Here is a 16,768-nt window from a genome sequence, read left to right on the forward strand (position 1 = left end):
TAATTTAATTTTAATATTTATTTATTTATTTATTTGATTGCACTGGGTCTTAGTTGTGGCAGGCAGGCTCCTTGGTCATGGCTTACTGGCTCCTTAGTTGCAGTACGTGGTCTCCTTAGTTGCAGCATGTGAACTCTTAGTTGTGGTATGCATGTGGGATCTAATTCCCTGACCAAGGATCGGACCCGGGCCCCCTGCATTGGGAGTGCAGAGTCTTATCCACCACGCCACCAGGGAAGTCCCCCTAGGGCAGCATTTCTTAAAGGCTCAGCAGGTCTTTCTAACATGTAGCCAAGGTTGTGAACCATTTCCAGAAGAACCTGAGAGTTTGCCGTTTACCACATCTGCCCTTCCTGGATTTGATGTCCTGTTTTGTTTCATTTCCATCCCCAGGTTGACGGGGAATGGCGGTGGGGTGGTAGGGTTGTACACAGGTGGACACTGAATTACTCCCTTCAGAACATGGCCGAAGGGAAAGATGGCGAAGGACGGCCACGGTAGGAAGCCAGAGGGGTCTTGGTCAGCAGACTTTTCTCGTGAACCACCGTAATTCGGGATAGCTGCGGTTTGTGGTGCTTCTGGATGTTTATTTTTGGGTTTATTTTTGGGAGAGGAAGGAGTCAGCAGATTAAAACAAATAGACAGTTAGATGGTGGCTTTCCTTTGTAGCCTTTTTGATACCTGGAATTGGCGAATACCTTAGCAGGAACACAGGAGGTACTAGGTGCTGTCGGCAGCAGGAAAAACACGCAGCAGGCTTTTCTTCTCCCTAGTGAGTTTATGGTTCTAGTTGCAGACTTGCTGCTTGGCAGGCTTCAGCCCTGACATGGGGGGATTTCATCAGCGTACACATTTTAAAAATATTAAATGTGAATGCAGTTAGGCTGGACATTCTCTCCAGTCTGACCCTAGGCCACACCACTCCCTAAAACCCACATTTTCGTCTTTTTCTTCGTTTATATTTGCCCTCCTGGACCTTCCTGAGGACTGGAGAGAAACTAGATTGTAGTGGGAAAAAAAAAAAAAATCATTTACTTAACAATCTGGACACCTTTTTCAGCTACCCTCCAGGGTTTTATTCTCTTTTGTTCCCTATTAGCAGTAATTTAAAAGGAAGTATTAACAACAGTAGCAAAAATCCCCACACCCATAACTAGCTGGAAAGAACTTATAACCAAGTGTTTTTATTTTACATAAGCATATTAGATGCTCCAGACGTAAAAAGGGATTGCTTTTGCTCAAAGCCATTAAAGTAAGTCTGCCCGAGGGAAAATTTGCTTCCTCTGAAAGAGGCAGATAGAGTTCACTCTTGTTAGATCAAGGGGACCATGTGATTTTCTGTCCTATTCTTTACAGCTTCCGGTTTAGCAGGCAAGCACCTACTGGGGGAAAATGGGAAGGAATATAGTGAGCGTATCCTTATTTAGGCAGGTTAGAATGATAGATTCTCTCAATACAGAATTGTGTGATTGGACAAAGGCATGGGTTATTGTCTGATAGGAAATGGTGAGGAAGTCTAGACCAGAACTGGGAATAATTCAGAACATATCTTTCATTAATGAATTTCCTTGAATTATATGCTATATCCAAAGACTGTTTGGAACATCATGTTTTTGTTCACCAACCATTGAAGGAAATCCCTAATTTTCTTGCAGGGAAAATACTTTGAAATCCAGTTCAGTCCCGGTGGGGAACCAGATGGTGGAAAGATCTCCAACTTCCTTCTGGAAAAATCTAGGGTGGTGATGAGGAACCCTGGAGAGCGGAATTTTCACATATTTTACCAGGTTTTCCTTTATATTATTTCTTTCCTACTTCCTTATTCCTTCTCCACATTTAAATTTTTCTTCTCTCAGTCCTCAGGCTTAGACAGTCTAGTTTGGCAAGCCCAGGAGTCTTTATTGCTGTAGGATGTGTAAGTCAGTGTGCAAAAGAATTGTGAGAATGCCCTTACCTGCAAGGACAATAAGTTCTAGTTGGCATGAGAAGACAAAAATTTCCCTAGAGTGAAATGATCAAGAAGGTGTTGACACACTTCAGAACAAAAGTAGGAATGTTTTATTCTTTGCCAAATAGGAATTCACAAGGGGAGACTTGGCTGGGACGGTGAGGAGAGCCATTAAGGAGGCACAGGATAGCATGGAGGGGAGATTGACTCAGGCAAGTCAGGTGGCCTGAACAAAGCAGGGGTGGGAGGGAGAGGGGGGAGGCGGAGGGAGTGGGAAGGAGTAGGCTAATGTATGAGTCAGGTCCCAGCTGGTCTGCAAGGGCAGAGGTCTCCAAAAGGTGAACTGCTGGACAAAAGACTTGAAATAGACTTGGGATCTTTCATGCCAGGTCAAAAAATTTTGGCTTAGACTCTCAGAAGCCATGGAGAATTTGGTGCTAGAGCAGTATGCCGGATGCTTTGAACTTGTGTTCCAGGCTTCAGCAGTCATTTGCTTTGACTATTTTTAAAATGTTTTTAAGTATTTAAAAAATTTAATGATACCATACACAATTTTTTAATGTATGGATTTATGTATTAGTACTTCTATGGGGGATCCACATTAGATTTTCTTTGAAGAGTTGGCCTGCAGTGGTTTTTGGGGGTTTTTTAATTTATTTTTTGTTATAGTTCGAAGATCATTGGATTTGAAGGCAGTTAAGCTGTGTTGGTAGCTCACATTCAGTCTTTTCAATTACATAGACATGTTAGGTGATGGCAAATAATTCTTCTGGTTGGCATCTGTTGGTTGAAAGCGTACATAAATGACCAAAAGCTTCTGTTAATTCAGTAATGTTTTTAATTATATTAGTCAAAGCAACATGTACAGATGTTTGAAAAGTAACTACATGCATCACACACATAGTGTATTATTTATTGAGCACCAGACAGAAGTTCATACTTATTTCCCAGACACCTTTTAATAAATGCCAGCCCCACGCCCCTCCAGATTCCTCTTCTTACAGGTTGGAAATCCTCAGATTAGAGACTGGGGAAGTGATGAGATCAGGGGAAGACAGAGTTCCAGATTCTGACATAGAAGTAATAGTCAAAGCTGTGAAATAGGTGAGACTCCTGTGGGAGTGAGTGTGGAGAGAAGAACCATGCCCATGTAGGACTTGGGGACCTGGGGACCACCTATAGGATGAGGAGGCATTGAGGAGCCAGGTAAGTAGTCAGAGGATGAAAGCCAAGGTCCTGCAGTGTCACCAAAGCCAGAGGGAGCTCGGTGGAGGGGAGTGTGGGCCAGGATCACATGTTCAGAGCTTTGGGGGGAAGGATGGGGCAAGGCCCTGGGGATCAAGAAAGGCCGGTGACTTCAGCCACTGGGAAGTAGCCATGAGGGTTATTTCATCAGAATGGCGATGGCGAGAAAGAATGCAGATGAGGAAGCAGGTTCTGTAGCTTGAAGGATCTCACAGAGGCAAGGAAAAGCTTCTAGAAAAGGCAAAGAGCAGCATGTGTTTGTAGATGGGAGAGAATTAAAGAAAGGGGTGTTTGAAGATTCAGGTGAGGGGAGCTACATACTGTGGGGAGAAGACTGAGAAAGAGGTGGGGGAAAGTTCTTCCTTAGACACCCCGCCCACTCACCCCCCCCCCCCCCCCGCCAAAAAAAGAAAAAAACAAAGCCAGAAGGAAGAAAGGAAGAGAGTGGTGCAAAAAGATTTTGAGGAGATAGGGGGGAAAACTCAGGGAACCTGATGTCGTGAAATGACCTAGAACTTCTCGGTCACGGAGGTGAGTTTCCCTATTTTAAGGGTGTGGAGCCGGGATGACATGAGGACCTTGACCAGGACGGAGGAGTGTGGATGGGGGTTTCCTCCCGCCGGCTGGGAGCCAGTGGTGTCTGGCACTGGCTTGCATGGGCTGTTCGCATCTCTCCCTTCAGGGACATTTCTTGGTAGTTTGAAATCAGTCATGGTAGGAGGATTCACACCATGAAAGTCAGCAAACTACAACTCTAGTCCCCACCCCCAGCTCAAGAATGGATTGTTGAACATTTTCCAGCACACCTAAAAGGGTCTTGCTCACAGCTAAGGCAAATACCAGAGATAGAACAGAAAGCCAAGGGACAGGACACCAGCATGGGGGACCTGAGGCTGTTCTTGAATGTGCACCCTGCAGTGAGAAGCAGGGGAGGGTCCAGCTGCACCTTAAAAAGCCATGTGCAAGTGGAGCAGGAACAAAGTAATTGTAATCTGGCTTGCTTTCCACTTTTCCAAGGGATCTCACCAGTGTGACCGTGCAGTTCCCTTTATCGGACAAGGGAAAATTCTCAGCTCTTGCAGGTCTAATCAGAGTTAAGAATTAGAATTTGCAAAGATGATCTGGGGCTACCACACAGAGAGCAGATATGCTGAAGCCCCTCCACATTTTTGCGACCGGACCACCCATCCATTTGGGAAGCAGGGATAGAGAGTCTCATCGCCTGGGCTCCGGGGGTGGTGGTGACAGGAACCGTGCGGTACCTTCGATTGCTTTCTGGGCCACTCCACGCACACGCCACTTTCTCTTGCGCCAGCTCATCGAGGGCGCCTCCGCAGAGCAGAAGCACAGCCTGGGCATCACCACCATGGATTATTATTACTACCTGAGCCTCTCGGGGTCCTTCACGGTGGATGGCATTGACGACAGGAAGGAGTTTCAGGAAACTCTGGTAAGTGCTGGCGTGGGGCAGCTCTTCCGACCGGGCGTTGCCTATGGCAGAAAGGGCAGGGGAGGTTAGCAAAGCAAAGAACAGCCCCGTATTCCCACCTTATGCTGCTGGAAGCACTCCATTTTCTGAAACACACTTGTAAACACCCTTAAATAGCCATGTGCGCAGTTGCTGGAGGACCACTTAATGATTTTAAATGGGTTAAAAAAAAAAAAATTCATCATTACTCCGCTGCAGGTGCTCTGATTAACAGATAAAAACTATTGTGGGTAATGCATTTACCATACCTGTTTGCCAACAGCTTATACAGTCATTGAGCTGTTTCCTTACAAAGGCAAAGCAAAGACTGCTCTTATGATCTTAATCAGGTTTAGAAATCTTAGAACACCTTCAGTCTCTTCTCCACCCGCTTTCTCTTCCCCTCTGTATTTATAGGTCAGAAGGAGAGCCTCTACTCCATTCTCTTCACAATTTATGTATTTTATGGTACAAGGTATGAATCCAGGTAGATTATTGAGGGTTCACGTCCTTGGGGAAACAACTTACTAAGTCAACCTAGAACTTTCTGAAGGTGGGCTGTTCACCCATTTAGCCTCAAAGAACTGCATCACCACTGCCCTTTGAGTCCGGTACCAGCCTGGCCCATCCCTCAGCCCAGATCCAGAGCCAAGTGGGAGAACGGGCAGTTGGAGGTACAGTTGAGGGGAAGCTGACCTTTGTGCTTGTGTATCCCGGGTACCAGGGAAGAAGATGGCATCAGGGGGCCACATGGTCTCAGAGGAGCTGGGAGAAAAAATGCAGATAGGCCTGCATTGGTCCTAGAGTACAGTTCTCTTAGGATACTGGTATCTAAGACTTAGGCATCTCGGCTCCTTTTATTGAATTTAATGGATCTCAGAAACAAGGCTGTGCTAATGATGCTTTTATTTGATTTTCCTGGAGATTTGTAAATCACGATCCTTTTGCAAGTACAATTTATTCTCAGCCCTGCCAGTGAAGAGGAAGATCTATGAGTATTGAGAGTGGCTGGAAAAGGGGCACTGGTGCCCTTAGAGGGAGAGGAGTGGCAACAAGGAGAAAACTAAGGGACGAAAACAGACTTGTTGACTGTGCAGTTGCCCCTCCATCTGAGTGTGTTTCCTCCAGAGCTCTCTCGCCCTTATTCCCGGAGGATTACACGTTCTCCATGTAAAGACGGAACTGCCTTTCCAGCACCATGTTGAGACTTGAATGTGTGAGAGGGCGTTGGTCAGTGAAGATGTCCTACAGGGACTTCCTGCTGCCATCGCAGACTCAGCCGAGTGTAGCTGCACACGCAGTTTGGCGTCTTTCTGATGTGCTTCCATAGCCGGGGACCGACTTGCCTGGATCGCTTCTCTCTTCTTTCCCAGCACGCGATGAACGTGATTGGGATCTTCGCGGAGGAGCAGACGCTGGTGCTGCAGATAGTGGCGGGAACTCTCCACCTGGGAAACATCAGCTTCAAGGAAGTTGGCAACTATGCGGCCGTGGAGAGTGAAGAGTGTGAGTGGTGTGGGCACCCAGTGGCCAAATGAGGGGACACAGTTGTTTAGTTCCGATCAGAAGTAACACACCACTTTCCTTTGCTTTGGGTTTTTTTGGTAAGAGAGGCTGAGAACACTTAGGTGTCCTGCTGTGGCGGAGCTTAACGGCCTCCTGGGAGTCTGTGCCTCTTCTGTACACTCACACTATGGACCATTAATGAGATTGTTTCAGTTTATCATTAACTCTGGGGAAATCTGGCAGAATTTCACTTATAGGTTTAACAATAAAGTGATACTTTAATGAAGATTAGTAAGATTTGTCTCCTACTAAATATCTTTTCTGTAACTGATCTTTGGGGTTGATATTCACCTAAAGGTTCTAAAGAGTATCATGGGCTATATATAAATAAGGAAAGCTCATGTTTATAAGTTGCCCCATGGGTTGGATTAGACCGAGCTTCTGAAAACAGGAAAAAAAAAAAAATGGACCCTGACTGTTGTGTTGACATTGCTGATGACGACCTTTAATGTCCTCTCTGTAGCAGTCAGAGCCTGAAAACCTGAATGATCACTTCTACTCTTTGAGAAGAAATCAGGTGCGAAAGAGGCACGTTACTAGTTCTATGTGCTCCGCTGTGCCACAGCCGCCGTGGCATGTGACTTTAGTCTCTTAGGCATCAGTTGGCTTTCCAGGCTGCTCTCAGAACCCACACATCCTTTAACCACCCAGGGAGACGTTTCTTCCTTTCTCAGCATTCTTCAAAGATGGTAAATTTAGATGCCTAGTAATAAATAGTATCCTACTCATTGCTGACTGTGCAGTAAGGCTCTTTCCATTCCAAATAAGGTTCTTTTTTATATTTTTGTTTTCTTTGGTGATAAAAGAGGGAAGTTCTGCCAACTTCTCATGTCTATCTGATAAAGAGAAACGTGAATTATGTTTACCAGGGAAGGGAGTGGGGTGGAAAACAAATACACAGGGTGTCCATAGGGTCTAGAAACACAACCTAATAATAATAATAACTGTGTTTCTAGACTTCATGTACTTTATCCTTCCCATTTAACAAATGCATGTATGTGTCCAGGAGGGTGATGAACACTTGCCTTTCAACACTGATCTCTCCAATTTCTTGGTAGTTTTCTGTGGACGTAGACTGGAATTCTCTTGCCTTCTTGGATAATACAATCCTTTACTGCCTCTGTAGGCTGGAGAAAAATGTCATGACTCTGACACAGCAAGCATTTCCCTGGGTGCTTGAGCCAAGAAGTGGTTCGTTACATCAGTGTCCCGAGGAAGTAGCCTCCTCAGCCAACTGGGTAAAGCCCAGGATTGGCAACTGCCTATGAAATCCCCTGATTGGAAGTGGTGCAGGGATGGAGGTCAGAAAAGACTATGCTTGAAGCCAAAGAGGTCTAACAAAGAAAAGTGTCCTCCTCCCAATCATTTTGTTTTCTTTCAGTTGGTAATACCTTAACATGGTTGGGGGGGGTACACGATCAGAGTTATCACATCTACCCCTTTGCTAGTCGACTTCTTTCCCTCCCCCGAGGGAAACACTGTTTCCAATCTCTTGTATTCCTTTCAAGGGAATATTGTGTTCCTGAGAAACTACTCATATCTGTTCTTTTTTCCCCACTCTTGTATGTTAATGGGAGCATGTAACATGTTCTACAGTTGCTTTTTCACTTCAGATTATATCTTGGAGATTATTCTGTATCAATTCATTAAGAAGCGTCATCCTTCTTATTGCTGCATTAGCATTCCGTTGCCGGGCTATCCTGTAATTTATTGAACCAATCATCTGTTGATTGACATAAAGATGGTTTCACATCTTTTGCTCTTCTGATTACTTAAAATGAATAACCTGGTTTGTGTCATCTTTCTCATATTCAAGTTTATATATGGAATAGATTTGTAGAGGGAAGGGCTGGCCTATGTTTTTATAAAGGAAGAAAGCAGACTTTCCTTAGCTATTGTATTATAGAAAAAATTGCTAAGACCCCCATCACAACTGGCCTACTGAAGCAAGATATTACATACAAATTAACCTAAGAACTTTGTTGAAGGAAATAAAAATACTGCTTAAATAACCACGGGAATAAATTGACAGTGCTCCTCCTTTGCCTCGTTATTGATGGGTTAGAAAGCACAGAACCTCAACACCCAAGACTGATAAACCACATTTACCTTGCCGTTTCTTTTAAATTTGTAACAGGGACTTTTGCTTTGCTACATCTTTTCAGTTTCTCTATCTTCCCTATACGTCCCTATACTTAAATGGAAAAATTAAATCCAATTTTGCTTTACCCTTGAGTGCAGTAATAGAAATCTATCCTCATTATCAAAACGTGCTAAAACATTACTTTCTAGCAGGTTCTTTTATGTCCTGCTTAAGTCTTTAACTCTACCGGAGTTACATCAGCATTTTTAAATTAATCAATGCCTTCCCTTGCCCTCCTCCTCCTGACCCCACTCCCCCAGCCTCCGACCTTCCATACTGCCTCTCCTATCCAGCCACCCTTGCACACGCCCTCGTGGAAATTCACAGCCGGAAGGAAGTCAATATGAGTAGCCCTATAATTTCAGCACCAGGGCAGTCACTGAAGAAGATAAGAGGCCATAAAAGCTAGTACCTGAAAAACATGGCATGGATTTTTTGGAAAGCAAGTACTAGATTTCCTCTCTAGACTTCTTAGCTGTTTCCCTAAGCTTGTGGCTCTGATTCTTGGCCAAATTCCATGCCTTGTTTTTCAAGTGCCTGTGATCCTTCACTTGTGCCGTCTTCTTTTCTACAGAAGAGGTACGAGGCGTGGAAGGATATCATGTTTCCTTGTTAGTCCTGTCTGTTTTGTCTCAAGGACCCAAGAACTTAGTCTGTATTGTTTTATTTCTTTAGCTGTGGTCGTAAAGGTAATAGCATAAACTTTTCTACCACCCGTTTTAACCATGTCCCTATTTTAGCATGGTTGGGGGCTTGGGAGAAGCCCATATTTAATCTGCATGCTCTCTGCCTGGTAAGAGTGATAATAACCAACATTATAGTTTCCCCTTAATGAAGGCCTCCTCTATGTCAGACACTTTGGTAAATGTCTCTTGAGTCTCGCTGCAGACCTGCATGTGTCCAGTGTAATTTATGGGCGTCTTCTGTCCTCGTTCTGTGAAAGGTGATTTTCTTTTGGCAGAGGACACATCCAGATTCCTAAACATATGTGTCAACGGTAAAACTAAACTGAAAAAAATGGCCATTGGCAAATGAGTGCATTTAATTTTGTTCACATGCCCTTTGAAAAAGGAAACCCTCTACTTGTCATAGTGTTTCTGTGGAATAGTCCTATAGTTAATAAATACCTTGTTCTGGCATTACACTTTTTTCAAAATGCATTCACTGACTTAATCTCTTTGGAAGGTATATGCTGAGAAATGTCAGCCTGTTACATTCCAACACCATCTGTGAAATTCAAACAGATTATCCTTTATTGGGAGCCTTATGATTTTTGAGCATTATCATAAGGTCTTTAATAAATAAAATCCCTTTATCAGAGAATTTTGGCAAAGCTTTATGCAGAAAAAGAAAACTCATATCCAAGTTCAAAATTTTGATTTGTGTCCATGAACATCTTCCATTCATACTGGAAAAAAAAATCTGAGCATTCTTTCATGTGCAGGAATGTCATTCTTGTCATTTATTCACATTAGAGTATTTTGACCAAAAGTCAAGAAAATCTGTTTATATCACTAGCCCCCCTCTTGGTGAGTTTCTTGACCTGAAACAATTTGCTGACCCATGAGAACCTCACCTTTTCAATCCGAACTGACCACAAACTATGCCAACTACATGTCCTTAGGATTGGATGGGTGTTCTGTGATATGAATACCACCAATCCCCTCCATCACTCTGTACACCATCCCAGGGAAATCAGGTAACACCCCTCTCTAGAAGTCATCCAGGCCTCCTTTGACTCCAACCCAAATATCCCCTACCATTCAGGCCCTCCACCATCGGAATTCATCCTAATCTTTTAATCACCTACCTTGACTTTCATCTCCAGCTGGTGCTACACACCTCAGCTGTGTCTCCCACATTCTCGCCTCCTTGCCTTTGCACGTTCCACTCCCCTCTCTCCCTCTTCTTTCTTCCTCTGCATCTGTACAAGTCCTGTTCATCCTTTGAGCTGCCACCCCGCAAATCCCACATCTTCCTTGACCACTCCGGCAAACAGTAATATCTTCCTGTTCTAAATTCCTCCAGGACTTTATTGTTTGTCTGTGCCACATACTCAGCTTTCTGTAGGCTTCTTTATTTGGTAAACTACCTTTGCCTCATCTAGATTGTCTTTAAGATTTCTTAAATATTTTATATCCTGTCCTCTCTCTTTAGTAACCCTACACATGGTAAGCACTCAGTAACCATGTGATTTGTTATCTTTCTGAGCTTGATGGTATCAGGTGCTTCAAGCTGTTTGGGAATGATGATGCTATGAAAACACTGCACCAAAAAGGAAGAAAAACAATGTTTGGAGCCAAGGAAATGTTTCTTGATTTAGTTCCTTCCGGGCTGTCTTGCTGCAAGCTTGGAAAGATGTCCATTTTAGGCATTTGGCTGTGATCTCAGTAGGGGGGATTGGTTTGCCACCCTTCTTGGATCCTGATTTGTATTATTGGAAGTCTCAGTCATCATAGGAATTGACTCATGTAATAGAACAATTGGGAAAAACGAAGTGGATGGATGTGTGTGGGAATGCTGATAAGCAGTCTTCATCAAGTGGAAGTTCTTGGGGGCCAATGGCGATGTCTTGTATGCGTGCACACACACACAAGTGTCTCCATATATTTGTGAGATGAATTGTTAAAATTCCGAAAGACAGTCATGTTTTATTTTGTTTCGTGTAGTTTTGGCTTTTCCTGCCTATCTCCTGGGGATCAACCAGGACCGGTTGAAAGAAAAGCTAACGAGCCGGCAGATGGACAGCAAGTGGGGAGGCAAGTCGGAGTCAATCCACGTGACCCTCAATGTGGAGCAGGCGTGTTACACCAGGGACGCGCTCGCCAAGGCCCTGCACTCCAGGGTCTTTGATTTCTTGGTAGATGTAAGTAAACACAGGTTGGCATTGCTGATGCTTCGTATTTTAACATCATGTAAAGAGTGAAACTTCTCAGAGCATTGTTTTCGTGTTTTGCCTCATTCCTTATAACCGTTACTTTACTCCTCCACTTTTTATCCTCACCCTGGGATCATTTTTCACTTTTCCACTTTTACTTCTAGCATTGTCCAGCAAGACTCTAATATGGTAATAGCTTCTTGTAGACAAAATATTTAGTAAAGCCAGGACTACAGGCCAGAAAAAGAGGAGACCCATGGTCATGAATCCTTGAGCCTAAAGGTTTAGAATGTTGTATTTGTCATCTACTGCTATGTTACAAATTAACCCCAAACTTAGTGACTTAAAACAGTAAGCATGTGTTCTTTCATAGTTTCTGTGGGTCAGGTATTTGGAAGTGACTTAGTTTGGTGGTTCTGATTCAAGGATGAGAGTGCAGTTAAGATGCTGATTAGAACTACAAGGCTTGGACTTCCCTGGTGGCGCAGTGGTTAAGGATCCACCTGCCAATGCAGGGGACACGGGTTTGATCCCTGGTCCGGGAAGATCCCACATGCCACGGAGCAACTAAGCCCGTGCGCCACAACTACTGAGCCTGTGCCCTAGAGCCTGCGAGCCACAACTACTGAAGCCCACATGCCTAGAGCCCGTGCTCTAGAGAAGAGAAGGCACTGCAGTGAGAAGCCCACACACCGCAATGAAGAGTAGCCTCTGCTCGCCACAACTAGAGAAAGCCCACACACAGCAACGAAAACCCAATGCAGCCAAAAAAAGAAAGAACTACAGGGCTTGACTAAGGTTGGAGAATCTGGTTCCAAGATGGTGCACTCATATGGCTGTTGGCAAGATGCCTCAGTTCCTTGCTACACGGGCCTCTTTTCTGGGCTGCTTGAGTATCCTCCCAACATGGCAGTTGGTTTCCCCCAGAGTGAGTAGTCTAAGAGAGAGAGCAAGAAAGAAGCCACAAAGCTTTTAATGTCCTCATCTTGTCCTCAAATAGTGCCACTGTGCCATCTTCTGTTCATTAGAAGCAAGTCACTAAGTACAGTCCACAGTTAAGGGGAGGGGAATTAGGTTTCACTCTTTGGGGGGAAGAGTATCAGAGACTTTTTGGATATATTTTTTAAACTACCATTAACTTTTTAAATGATGGCATAACCGTATAGATATTATATATACATATTCATATAAATACATATTTATATATGTATACCACTTATGGATTCTGAAAATTAGTCTCTCAGCAGTGTAGAACTGCCAGTGATGGTCTGTGTTAATCACTGTAACTTCTAAATGGTAGAATAATAATAGCGAGCACTTACATAGCACTTACTATGTGGCAGATACTGTTCTAAGTATTTTAGAAAAAAATAACTTAATTTTTACAACAACCCTGTGACTCAGGTATTATTGTCTCTATTTTACAGATAAGCTAACTGAGGCACAGAGAGGTTAAGGAACTTCCCCAAGGGCACACCACTATTAAGTGATAAACCTAGGAATTAAACCCAGGTAATTCGGCAGTGCTCCAGCTATTTCATTCCTCTGCCTTTTATATATTCAAGCCAGAAAGGACCCCAGGGGGACCCTAGTCAAGGGACAGCAGCCTGGCCATTAGATCCAAAAAGTCTGTGTTTGAGTCCAGGCAGCAACATCTACAAGGCTTAACGTATGGTTGGGTGTGTTTAGGGTTGAGTAAGTCGGGGCAGGATAGGGTAATTATTCTGTGTATTACCTGTGGTTATTTTAAGGGTAAGATTGCTTGGGAAGGTCAGGGTCATACGAAACATTAGTCATGCTTTTACCTTGTCCAGGCCCCTCATTTTTACTGAGAAGGGAATCTTAGCCCTGAGTATTGGTGGTTTCACCCAAGGCCATTCAGCAAGAGGGTAGTGCTGAACTGGTATTAGAACCCACATCTCTTGTCTCTGTTCAGTGTACCTTCCAGTGCTGGCCTTCCCACCTTATTTCCTTTCTGTCTTCCCTTGATTTTTTGTGTGGTATAATGAGATAGATAAGCGATACTAATTGGAGCTGACATTTACTAAGCCCTGACTGTGTGCCAGGCACTGGGCTAAGTGCTGTGTATCATTACCCATTGGCTCATGAAAGATGAGTGTCATTTTCTTCACCTGGAAAACACCTCTGGTACTTAAAAATTCATCCACCCCCAGGAATTTTCCTCCTACATTCCTCTCTCCCCTGCAGTCCTCACCAACCCCCTCTCACCTCCACCTACCCTCCTATCATTGTCTGTTGCATTGATCACACGTCTCTCCTCACAGGGGTCAAGAACACAGATATAGTCATCATACTGCTTAAATTTAATTCCAGACCCTTTCTCTTGTCCAGTGTGATCTTATGCATTATGATGTTATCACTGTTGTTAAGAGAATTGTAGTGAGAATTAGATGAAACAACACTTGGGAAGCCCTTAGCAAAGCCCGGCACAGGTGATTGTTGAATATGTGTAAGCTGCTTTTATTACCATCACTTTAATCCTAATTTATGGTATTACTATCCATAGTTGCCTCTGAGAATAGAGACTGTCTTCTTGACATTCCTGCCGTATTATGTTAGGTGATCATTAATTGACTACAGGGCATCCCTCATTTTATTGCGCTTTGCAGATACTGTGTTTTTTTTACAAATTGAAGGTTTGTGGCAACTCTGTTGAACAAGTCTGTCGGTACCATTTTTCCTACAATTCGTGTCTCTGTGTCACGTTTTGGTAACTCTCGCAATATTTCAAACTTTTTCATTATTATATTTGTGATGGTGCTCTGTGATCAGTGATCTTTGATGTTGCTACTGTGACTTGCTAAAGGCTCAGAAGATAGCATTTTTTAGCAATAAAGTAATTTTTGATGAAAGTATGTACTTTTTTTTAGATGTAATGCTATTGCACACTTAATAGACTACAGTATAGTGTAAACATAACTTTTATATGCACTGGGAAACCCCAAAATATGGTGTGACTCACTTTTTTTGATATTTGCCTTATTGCAGTGGTCTGGAGCCAAATCTGCAGTATCTCTGAAGTATGCCTGTACTGAATGGGGTCAATGGAAATAATATTTACAAATCTTGTAATATGGGTTCTTTTTGTGAAATAGGTTTTACTTCAGTCACCCAAGATGATATTTTCTTCTCAATCTTAAGACTCCTTGAGAACAACTAGCTCTGCCAGAAATTAATGGTTTTCATCATTAAGCAAACTTTTTTTTTCCCTACCAGACTAGTTTTCATTAGATTCTGGTGGTTTCCCGAAGTACTTGACATTGCACTGAGACCTTTGTTAAGGGGCAATTCACCTGTCTTTTTGTCGTCCTCTGTTTCTAGTAACCAGGAGTATCTGCTTCCCTTCCCCCCATGCATGCCCCCTTTTTTTTTTTTAATTATTAGCACCTTTAATTATTATTTATTTATTTATTTATTTTGGCTGTGTTGGGTCTTCGTTTCTGTGCGAGGGCTTCCTCTAGTTGTGGCAAGCGGGGGCCACTCTTCATCATGCCCATTTTTAATATGAATGTACAAGGAATTACTTACCATGCCGGTTACTTTCTTCTAGTCCATCAACAAAGCAATGGAGAAGGACCACGAGGAATACAACATTGGCGTCCTAGACATCTATGGCTTTGAAATATTTCAGGTAAGACCAGTTTGAGTAGTTGGAGATGACGAAGGGTGATGCTTTTTACCTGGCTTGCAAGAAATAATTCTAGGCAATGGAAAAAAAAAAAACCCAACATGGCTCGTTTTTGCTTTTTTGAGTTCTTCATGTACCTTTACCAAATTAGTTTCTCCTAAATATAAACTATGCTGCTTTCTACTGATGCCTCCAACATTTCTGTTAAGCCTTTTCACTAAATCACTCAAGAAATGACTTTAAAATGATTTTGCAGAAACAATTACATGAAAGTAACTTTTTTTTTTTTTTTCCAGAAAAATGGCTTTGAACAGTTTTGTATCAATTTTGTTAATGAAAAATTACAGCAGATTTTTATTGAACTCACATTAAAGGCAGAACAGGTGAGCAGTCCCCCTTCCTTCATCTTGTTCTATTTCTAATTTGTTTTGTTTTAAAGGGTATAGATTCCTCTCTTTTGGTAATAGATTCAGATTTTAGTCTTGTATTAGGAAATGTACTTAATAGAGTCAGGCAGAAAAACCATATGCCACTGTGACATTTTAGTCTGAAGTATAAACACCATCTGCTACCTTTTCTTTCTTCTTTAAGTAAATGATGCTGTGAAGTTGGACTTAGGACTGGCTGTTTTTACTACTCTCTGACTCATTGACCAAGTAGAAATGGAAGCCTATTCCAACCCCAGCTGTCTATGGCATATACTGTGTTCCAAAGGAAAACTTGGTTTTCTCAGATTTGCTCTGCTCCCAATCTAACATAAAAATAAATGTGTCTTCTTTGTGACCACCTAGAGGGGTGGGAGAGGGAGGGTGGGAGGGAGGGAGATGCAAGAGGAAAGAGATATGGGGACATATGTATATGTATAACTGATTCACTTTGTTATAAAGCAGAAACTAACACACCATTGTAAAGCAATTATACTCCAATAAAGATGTTAAATAAATAAATAAATGTGTCTTTAACAAAACTGGTATTTAAATTTTGACTTGAGGTAACTTGTCTTGCTTATACTACCTTCTGAAAGTCCAGGGCAAATTCACTTTTATTCTGGTACCTACTGTTTGTCGATTTCTTGGGTCGCTGTAATAAGGTACCACAAACTGGATTGCTTAAAACAATAAAATTTTTTTCTCTCCCAGGTCAGGAGGACAGAATTCAAAATCAAAACGTCACTAGGGTAACACTCATTCCAAAGGCTCTAGGAGAAAATCCTTCCTTGCCTTTTCCAGCTTGTGGTGGCTCCTGGCATTCCTTGTCTTGTGGCAGCATAACTTCAATCTCTGCCTCTGTCTTCACACGACCTTTTTCTGTCTGCATCCAAATCTCATTCTCTTTTCTCTTATAAAGACGCCAGTCATTGGATTTAGGGATCACCCTGAATCCACGATAATTTTATTTATGAGATTCCTAGCTAATTATACCTACAGACATCCTATTTCCTCACATTTTGAGGTTCTAGGTGGACACAAAATCTTGGGGGACACATTCAACCCATTACACATATCAAGGGCTGTTTGAGGAATGTTTATTCATGGACGTGTTCGTGCCTCTGCTTAGGAACCCCAGTGACCAATGGTTTTCACAGAAACCTCTGCCCTGGGATTCTTCCACTCCATCAGTGTAGCTAGAGCAAAACCATAAGGGAGGAAGGACATGGTAGGGACTGAGATGGGAGAAGAGGGCAGAGGCTAGATCACAGAGGAACTTTGTAGGGGATGGCAGATTTTAGAGTAAGTACAATGGGAAGCCACTGGAGAATTTTGACTAGAGAGTGACGCGAGCTGATTTGTGTTTGTTTTTGACCAGGTGGCTCTGGCTCTGTAGACCTACAGGTAGGGTGAGGCAGGGGAGGGCAAACAGGAGTGGAAGTT

General features: G+C 42.9%; 1 protein-coding gene across 1 annotated transcript in view; it reads left to right on the forward strand.

The window, feature by feature from the left end:
* Window positions 1-16,768, forward strand: part of MYO1E (myosin IE) — a 203,090-nt gene that overhangs the window by 126,644 nt on the left and 59,678 nt on the right. Inside the window, exons 7-12 of the mRNA XM_036841088.1 lie at window positions 1,656-1,787; window positions 4,509-4,643; window positions 6,035-6,167; window positions 11,040-11,236; window positions 14,820-14,900; window positions 15,194-15,280. Of these exons, the coding sequence (XP_036696983.1) occupies window positions 1,656-1,787; window positions 4,509-4,643; window positions 6,035-6,167; window positions 11,040-11,236; window positions 14,820-14,900; window positions 15,194-15,280 (765 nt within the window). The remainder of the gene's footprint in view (window positions 1-1,655; window positions 1,788-4,508; window positions 4,644-6,034; window positions 6,168-11,039; window positions 11,237-14,819; window positions 14,901-15,193; window positions 15,281-16,768) is intronic.

This window comes from Balaenoptera musculus, chromosome 2 (assembly GCF_009873245.2).
Source record: "Balaenoptera musculus isolate JJ_BM4_2016_0621 chromosome 2, mBalMus1.pri.v3, whole genome shotgun sequence".
Classification (NCBI taxonomy): Eukaryota; Metazoa; Chordata; class Mammalia; order Artiodactyla; family Balaenopteridae; genus Balaenoptera; species Balaenoptera musculus.